Source organism: Trichosurus vulpecula, chromosome 8 (genome assembly GCF_011100635.1).
Source record: "Trichosurus vulpecula isolate mTriVul1 chromosome 8, mTriVul1.pri, whole genome shotgun sequence".
Lineage (NCBI taxonomy): Eukaryota > Metazoa > Chordata > Mammalia > Diprotodontia > Phalangeridae > Trichosurus > Trichosurus vulpecula.
The window spans coordinates 180,140,044-180,149,901 of NC_050580.1; the positions used below are offsets into that span (position 1 = coordinate 180,140,044).

A 9,858-nucleotide genomic window follows, 5' to 3' on the forward strand; every position below is an offset into this window, starting at 1 on the left:
TGACAGACATCCAAATTTTACTTATAATTTTATCTGAAAAAAATAGATTTAATTATTGATTACTCATCTATCCATAGAATTCAATACACAATATTCACCAAAGAGCTTATGAAACAGGAGCCCCAAAGGCTTACAGGAACCTTCCTCTGTCTCTAAGATTGATTCTGTTTCCAAGATGTGTGTTTTCTTCATTGATCTCCCTTCCTTTCCCAAGTAGAATTCCTTTGCTGAGTGAAGCCACAATGATTCCAGAAAGGTCACTCCTCTTGTTGTCCATGCTGGCTCTGCTGGTCTTGGTGCTGAGCCAGCATTCTTTAGCAGAGTCTCAAGAAAAAAAGTTTAAGAGGCAGCATGTGGACTCAGGCCAAGAAGGCAATCCTGGAAAAAAATACTGCGACAAGATAATGCCGAAACGGGGCATGACAAAAGGGAAATGCAAGCCAGTCAATACCTTCGTGCATGAATCTTACCAGACAATCCAGGATATTTGCCATGAGGCAAATACAGCATGTGTAAACCCAGATATGCACAACTGTCACAAAAGCAGTCATCCCCTGAGAATCACCGAATGCCGCCTTTCAGGAGGTTCCAAGCCAGGCAAATGCAGATACCGGGTGAAAAGTGCTAAGAAACATGTCATTGTGGCCTGTGGAGGGAACCCCTTGAAACCAATACACCTTGATGCCACCAAATAGGAGAGAGTCTGAGGAGAGAGAAACAGATGGATCCCTGAGTCACCACCTGATATCTGACAAAATTTGTGAAATGGTACCTCCGCTCCACTTCTGGCACCTCTTGTTACTCAACCATGTCCTTAGGTACTTGTGTACTCAGTACATGAGGTTGGGAACAAGGTTGGGGCTGGATCCTGTCTCAAGTGTATCCCCTCTATTTGGCAGAGATATGGTGGAGGTGGGATACTTGGGGCAGAGGGAGAATATTGAAGTCCCAAATGTTAATTTTCTCAACTGTTTTCAATAAATTGTATCTCCTTATGGAGTTCCCTGAAGCCACACACTTTCAGAGTCTGTTTCTTTGGTTGTCTTTCCACAAAATTTTAGTGGAAACCATGGTGAGCATATGAGATTTGAATCCTTCTGTCTGGGTATCTTGGTCCATAGAGCTGATAGTCTTATTTCATTCTCCTGGGGGATTTCTCATAGGTATAATCCAGTTGCCGAAAGTATACTTTCTCACGTAGGACAGAATATAGAATTTTAGAGCTACAAGGTAACTTTGAGATCATTGAGTACCCTTCATTTTATAGATGAAAAAATTTGAGTTGCAGAGAGGGAAAGAGACTTATTTAAGGTCAAATAGCTGGTATGTGACCGATCAACTGTATCAGCAAGGTAATAATCACAGTATAGATGATAACTGTCAAAATGCCTATGTGGTTCTGTATTGCAAAATACACAAGACTCTCCACATAGAAGGTAGAAGAAGTAAACCATTTATTCAGGCACCAGAGGACTAGATCCCACAACCAATACACCTAATCTATCACAGCAGCAAAGAATTTGATACACACCACCACAGCACTTCTGCCCCCTGCTGGGGCCTTCCCACAAATAAACTCACTCACAGCCACCACACGTCTGCTCTCTTTCCCTCAGTTCTAACTGTCATAACTACTCTCTCAGCATTTCCTGTGACACAACTTCCTTTTCCTCTCATTAAGCTCCTCCTACCACATGTGACTTAGGCTTCCTGTGATGTAAGCAGGTCACATGGTCTATTAATGGGGGGGAAAGATCTTCAAATCTAAATTGCTATTATACCAACTGACCCCAGAACTCCTTTCAGCCTTTCCATGTCATCCGATAGCCTTCTGAGGCAATTAGATGGTACAGTGGATAGAGAGCTGGGCCTGGAGTTAGGAAGACTTGAGCTCAAATGCAGCCTCGCACACTTACTAGCTCTATGACCCTGGGCAACTCCTTTACTTTCTATTTTCCTCAGTTTCCTCAACCGTAAAAAACGCCTTTTCCATAAGGTTGTTATAAAGGTTAAATGAAATAATATTTGTAAAGTGCTTAACACAGTGCCTGGCATGTAGTAAGTGCTATATGGAGACTTATTCTTTTGTCCCTTTCCCTTGCCTTCTCTGAGGGAGGAATGATAGCATTAAGAGGCAAGGGCAGAGATGGTATAATCTACGGAAGGCCCGACCTGCCCTGGAGTCTACAAGTTTAGGGTAAATACCATTAATTCTACTTCTTTCTTTGCATCATGGTTAGATTTTTTGATGTGAAGATGATCATGATGATCTTCTATACCTAAATACCTCTCCAAAGTGACCAATATTTCTGTCTGAGACAGTTACTAGGAAAGAAATATTTTAGTTTCCAATCCTTGCTTTGCTGGGTCTCACCTGTTTCCTTGATTCTCTTATTCCACACATAGATTGTGGTTTAATAATAATAGCAAATAAGTAATCATTTAATTTAAGTGCATTAAGTTTTGCAAAGCACTTTACACATTATCTCATTTGACCTTCACAACAACCCCATGAGGTAGGTGCTATTATTATTTCCATTTTACAGATGAGGAAACTGAGGCAGACAGTGTTTACGTGACTTGCCCAGCGTCAACCGGGTAAGTGTCTGAGGCCAGATTTGAACTCGTCTTCCTGACTGCAGGCCCGGCTCTCCATCCTCTGCATCTTCTCATCTGCAAAATTGCCTAGTCCTGGGTCGATTTAGAACCCAGAGGGTCAGTTCCATGGCTAAGTCTCCATCAGCTCATTTCGTAAAGCTCATTACTAGCAGTTTTCTCTAGTTAAAGAATCTAAACAAGAGCCAGGAAGAGCCGAAAGGCCTGACTCTGAAGCTTGTTTGACCACTTGTACAATTTCTCTCAAACTCCTCAAGGAGGAGTCATCGAATATTCGAAGGAGCATCACGTGGCAGAAGGATTAGACTTGTTTTGCTTGGCTCCACAATGCAGACCTAGGAGAAATGGTTCAGAGACTCAGATTTCAGCTTTTTTTGTAAGGAAAATTTAACTATTATAGCTATCCAAACATCATATTAACTTTCCTTAAAAAAAAACCCAAAACAACCAACTTTGATTGACATCTTTTACTTTTTTATGTCACCAGAATTTCTCCCAGGATCCCTCTCCCTTCCCAGAGCTCTATCTCATATAACAACAATATTTTCTAAGGAAATTAAAGAAAAAGAAATAGAGGAAGAGAAAAAATTATCAAAACCAATCAATACATTAAAAAAAATCTAGAAATATATGAAGTGTTCTAACCCTGTAGAACTTTTACCTCTGCAAAGGAGTGGGGTGGGCTGTCTTCAAATATCTCTTCTTTGAGACTATGCTTATTCTCTGGAATTTCACAATATTAACTTTAATTTTTTTCTTTACATTTAAATTGCTTATATTGACTTTCAATACCCTATAGTTTACTAACATGGAGAATATTTGATGCAATACTTACAGGGATTTAATACTTGATTTGGCTTATTCTTAAGTGGTAAATAATAATCAAGCAAGAAAGATACATGGGGATGATAGGGTAAGGGAGTCTCACCATTTACATCTATTTGGGGATGTCATGCCACAACCAATCAACCAACAAGCATCTACTGAGCTCTTAGCATGTGCCAAGTTCTGTGCTAGGCTCTCAGGTTATAGAATACAGATAACAAGTGAGACAATTCCTGTCTTCATGGAACTAACATTCTATTGGAATGTTATGGCTTTTCAATTATTTCCATTGTGGAGATTGCCTGTTATGTTTACAGTAGGGCCAAGCTGAGATAAAGCTTTAGCCAGGATGTTTTGGAAGGGACATAGTCTTCCCACCTTGAATCATATTTTTTTTTACTGATGCTAGCATATACATAAGAATGAGAGTAGATAAGAATGGAAGTAGACACTGGAAGAAGTACAGAGCACTTCCATAATCAGCACTGTGGAATAACAGGGTGAAAGTGGCAGTCATAAATTATTGCAGGAGAGTAGATAGGGAAGCCAGAACAGGAAAAGATTGGGTAGTTTGGTATAATAAATTAATAAATGAATGAAGTAGCCTTTATTAAGCATCTATTATGTGCCATGCATGGTATCAAGCACTGGGAATACAAATAGAAACAATAAGATAGTCTTTGCTCTAAAGGAGGTCATACTCAGGATGATAGCACATATAAGATAATAAGATAATCATTTGTGAGGGTGATGGAAAGGCCCAGAATTCCTAAGGATGCATTCTTAGTATGGTGGATGGTAAAGCCCAGGAATCCTTAGGGTTTATAGTAGGTTAGATGGTAGTACTCATAGGGTCTGGAGAGAAAATAATACAACCTGGTAGTGTGCTGTCTCACTAGAAAGACTGTAGTTGGCTACTCCCAGCTCATCTAAGTGGTGTGTGAAGCCAAATCTCTTTTCCCATCTTGCTGCCCAATGGGGTTTAGGTGGTGTGGGGTTTGGGAAAGAGGAAAGGGAATGTAAAGGTGAAGGATATCCCCACTATTTAGTCTTCCCATACAGTGGCCCCAGATGGGATGTATAGAAGATAGGATGCCTCATTTTGGTGTATATTAGGGTTCCTTCTATCACATAATACTCAAACAATAACTATTCAAGTCAACAAATACTTGTGTTAAGTTTTAGGGCTCCCGGGCTCTAAAATGAAGGAATTGGTCTTCATGATTTTGAAGATCTCTTCTGATTCTGCCATTCTACGATTGAGGAATTTGGCAGACCTGTGTTATATTCCCAGCTGTGCCACTAATTAACATGACATTGGGCAAAGCAATTCCCTAGTTGGCAGTTATCTCATGACTAAAATGAAAAGATTGGATTAGATAAAATCTCCTATGCATGTAGATTCAAATGGAAGAGGTGTATTACTGGCTGCAATTATAAGTTAAGACACTAACATTTTTCAATACTTTCCACCAGTTATGGAAAGATTTCTGTTTAAATTCAGCTAGTAAATGTCTATCCTTCCTGATTTCAATCAGTTTTCTGAGCAAGCTAATTAGGTGTTATATTTTGATATTTTTAATAAATGGATTAAAAATCTATTGAAACCCTTTATTTGGAAGGTTTTAATAATAATACTTTTATTTGTTTCATTAAATGCTTACCAATTGCTTGTAAAAACATTTTTAACAATCATTTTAAAAAAAATTTAGCTCCAAATTCTCTCCCTTCTTTCTTCTCCCCCTCCTTCTTGAGAAGGCAAGCAGTTTGACATCACTTATACATGTGAAATCATGCAAAACGTATTTCTGTATTAGCCGTGTTGCAAAAGAAAACACAGACAAAAAAACCCAAGAAAAATAAAGTAAAAAAAGTATGTTTCAATCTGCATTCAGAGTTCATCAATTCTCTCTCTGGAAGTGAATAGTATTTTTCATCATGGGTGCTTTGGTATTGTCTTGGATCATTGTCTTATCAGAATAGCTAGGTCCTTCACAGCTAATCCTTCACTAGGTCCTTCACTTCACTTTGCATGAGTTCATATAAGTTTTCCCAGGTTTTTCTGAAACTGTCCTACTCATCATTTCTTAAAGCACAATAATATTCCATCACAATCATATCTCACAACTTGTTCAGCTATTCCCCTATTGATATCCCCTTGATTTTCAAATTTTTGCCACCCAAAAAGACCTGCTATAAATATTTATGTGTAAATAGGTCCTTTCCCCCTTTCTTTGCTCTCCTGGATAAACAGACCTAGTAGTGGTATTGCTGAGTCATGGATATGTATAGTTTCATAGTTCTTTGGGCATAGTTCCAAATTGTTCTCCAGAATGGTTGAGTAGTTCACAGCTCCATCAAGAATGCATTATTGCTTCAATTTTTTCCCACATCCCCTCTAGCAGTTGTTGCTGATGATCTATGTGGGTTTATTTTATATCCTGCAACTTTGCTGAAGTTGTTTCATCTAGTTTTTTCGTTGATTTTCTAGGGTTCTCTAAGTATACCTTTATATCATCTGCAAAGAGTGATAGTTTTGTTTCCTCATTGGCCATTTTTATACCTTCAATTTCTTTTTCTTGTCTTACTGCTATAGCCAGCATTTCTAGTACCATGTTGAATAATGATAATAATAATGGGCATGCTTGCTTCTCTAGGAAGGCTTCAAGTTTGTCCCCATTAAGATGATGCTTACTCTTGGGTTTAGGTAGATACTACTTATCATTTTAAGAAAGACTCTATTTATCCCCCCTATGCTTTCTAATGTTTTTAATTGGAATGGGTGTTTTTCTGCTTCTATTAATATGATAATATGATTTTTGTTGTTTTTGTTATTGATATGATCAATTATGTTGATAGCTTAACTAATATTGAACCAGCTCTGAATTCCTAGTATAAATCCTACCTGGCCATTATGTATTATATTTGTGATATATTTCTGTAATCTCATTGCCAGAATTTCATTTAACATCTTTGCATTGTTATTGATTAAGGAAATTAGCCTATAATTTTATTTCTCTGTTTTTGCTCTCCCTAATTTAGGTATTAAAACCATATTTGGTGTCATAAAAGGAATTTGGTAGGACTCCTTCTTTACCTATTTTTTCAAATAGTTTATATAGTTTTGGGATTAATTGTTCCTTGAATATTTGGTAGAATTCACTTGTAAATGCATATGGTCCTGGGGACTTTTTCTCAGGGAGTTCATTGATAAATGATTCAATTTCTTTTTCTAAGATTGGGTTATTTAAGTATTCTGTTTTCTCTTTTGTTAATTTGGGCAGTTTATATTTTTGTAAATATTAATCCACTTCACTTAGATTGTCAGTTTTATTGGCATATAATTGAGCAAAGTAACTCCTAATAATTGCTTTAATTTCATCTTCATTGGTGGCACACCCACCCTTTTCACTTTTGATATTAGTAAATTAGTTTTCTCCTTTCTTCCTTAAAATTTATTTATTTATTTATTTTGAGTTTTTATTAATTTATTAATTTTTAGTTTTCAACATTCATTTGCACAACATTTTGAATTCTAAATTTTCTCCCCATCTCTCCCCTCCCCCCACCCCAAGATGGCATGCATTGTGATTACCCCATTCCCCAGTCTGCCCTCCCTTCTATCACCCCCACCCCCCCATCCCTTTCCCCTTACTTTCTTGTAGGGCAAGATAGTTTTCTATACGCCATTGCCTGTTTATCTTATTTTGAAGTTGCATGTAAAAACAATTTTTATCATTTGTTTTTTAAGACATTGAGTTCCAAATTCTCTCCCTTCTTCCTTCCCCATCCACTCTCATTGAGAAGGCAAGCAATTCAATATAGGTTATACGTGTATGGTTATGCAAAACTTCCATAATAGTCATGTTGGGAAAGACTATATTTTCCTCCATCCTATCCTGCCCCCCCCCCCATTTATTCTGTTTTCTCCTTTGAGCCTTTTCAAAAAGTGTTTGCTTCTGACTATCCCCATCCTCAATCTGCCTTCCTTTCTATCATCCCCACCCCTTATCCCCTTGCCCCCTGCTTTTCTATAGAGTAAGCTACCCAATTGAGTGTGTATGTTATTCCCTCCTTAAGCCAAATCCAATGAGAGTAAGTTTCACTCATTCCCTTTCACCTACCCCATCTTCCCCTCCATTGTAAAAGCTTTTTCTTGCCTCTTTTATGGGGGATAATTTACCCTATTCTGTCTATTCCTTTCTCCTTATCCCAATATATTTATCTCTCACCCCTTAATTTTATTTTTTAGATATCATCCCTTCATATTCAACTCACCCTGTGCCCTGTGTGTGTGTAATATGTAATATATATATTATATGTACATATTTGTATTATATATATATATATATTTTCCCTCCAACCACCCTAATAATGAGAAAGGTCTCATGAGTTACAAATATCATCTTTCCATGTAGGAATGCAAAGAGTTCAACTTTAATAAGTCCCTTATGATTTCTCTTTCCTGTTTACCTTTTCATGCTTCTCTCAGCTCTGGTCTTTTCCTTAAGAATGCTTGAAAGTCAGGGAGCGGAGCCAAGATGGTGGCTGGAAAGCAGGGACTAGCGTGAGCTCCCCACTGAGTCCCTCCAAAAACCTATAAAAATGGCTTTTGTGGGTTCTGTAGCTCTAGAATTTGTTTAGGGTCATTTTTTACAGGTGTTTGGAGGGGTTTGGGGGAAAGCTCATGCAAGTCCCTGCTTTTACTCTCCCATATTGGCTCCACCCCTCTTCTTCCTTTTTTTTAAAAAAATCAAGTTAATTCATAGTTTATTTTATTTTTTAAAACAAAACCAGTGCTTATTTTTATTTGTTAATTCAATTTTATTTTACTTTTTATTTTATTCATCTGCCCTTTGATTTTCAGGATTTCCATTTTGGTATTTACTTGGGAATCTTTAATTTGTTCTTTTTCATTTTTTTTAGTTGTATGCCACATTCATTGATCTACTTTCTTTCTTTTATTAATGTTCACATTTAGAGATATAAATTCTCCCCTAAGTACTGCTTTGCCTGCATCTCATATATTATGGAATGTTGACTCATTGTTGTCATTCTCTTTAATGAAATTATTGATTATTTCTAGGATTTGTTTTTTGACCCACTCATTCTTTAGGTTTATTTAGTTTCTAGTGAATTTTAATCTATGTTTCCTTGATTCTTTATTGAATGTAATTTTTATAGTATTATGATCTGAAAAAGGTACATTTAATATTTCTTTTTTGCATTTGGTTGTGAGGTTTTTGTGCCCTAATATATGGTCAATTTTTGAGTAAGTGGGGAGAAATGGTCAAATATTCACTTTAGGAAGATTACTTTGGCAGTTGAGTGGAGGATAGTCTGGAGTAGAAAGAGACTTGAAGGAAGGAAACCAACCAGAAGGCCATTGCAGTGGTCTAGATTTATGTTGATGAGTGCCTGAACCAAGGTGATGGTTGTGAGTGTAGCAAAGGGGACATATTTTAGAGATGACATGAAGATAGAAATGACAAGAGATGTCAACAGATTGAATATGTGGAGTGAGCATGAGTGAGGAGCTGAAGATGACATTGATGCTGAGAGCCTTGCTGACTGGGAGGAGAGTGGTGCCCTATATGGTAATAGGAGAGTTGAGAGTGGAGGAGAGTATGGGGAAGGGAGGAAGATAATGAGTTTTGTTTTAGATATGTTGAATTTGAGGTGAATTTATGAATCAAGTATTTCTTAAGTGCTTACTATGGGCCAAGCATTGTGCTAAGTACTGAAGATACAAATAGATAAGTAAGACAATATATGCCTTGAAGGAGCTGACGTTCTTTTTTTTTCACTTTTGATATTTTCCTTTTTTCCCCAATTACTATAAAAACAATGTTTAACATGTGTTTTTAAAAATTTGAGTTCCTAGTTCTCTCCCTCCCTATTTCCTCTCCTCCCTTCCTGAGATGGCAGGCAATTTGATATAGGTTATACGTATATGGTCATGAAAAACATATTTCCATACTAGTTATGTGAAAGGAAGCAAAAAAAAACAACACAAAAAATAAAGCAAAAATAGTATGCTTCAATCTGCATTCAGACTCTATCATATCAGTTCTTCCTCTGGAGGTGAACATGATTTTTCACTGTAAGTCCTTTGGAACTGTCTTGGATTTTTGTATTGCTGAGAATATCTAAGACGTTCATAGTTGATCATCATACAATATTGATGTTAATGTGTATAATGTTCTTCTGGTTCTGCTCATTTCACTTTGCATTGCTTTATGTAAGTCTTTCCAAGTTTTTTTTGAAAGCATCCTGCTCATCATTTCTTATAGCATTATAGTATTCCATCACAATTACATATCACAACTTGTTTAGCCATTCCCCAATTGATGGACACCCCCTCAATTTCCAATTCTTTGCTACCACAAAAAAGAAGAGCTCACATTCTAATGGAGG

At 37.1% G+C, this 9,858-nt stretch overlaps 1 protein-coding gene across 1 annotated transcript; it reads left to right on the forward strand.

The window, feature by feature from the left end:
- Positions 1-242: 242 nt before the first annotated feature.
- Positions 243-695, forward strand: LOC118828119 (ribonuclease pancreatic A-like). Its single transcript, XM_036734530.1, has one exon. It carries the CDS (start codon positions 243-245, stop codon positions 693-695), a length of 453 nt encoding a protein of 150 aa, XP_036590425.1.
- Positions 696-9,858: the final 9,163 nt, after the last annotated feature.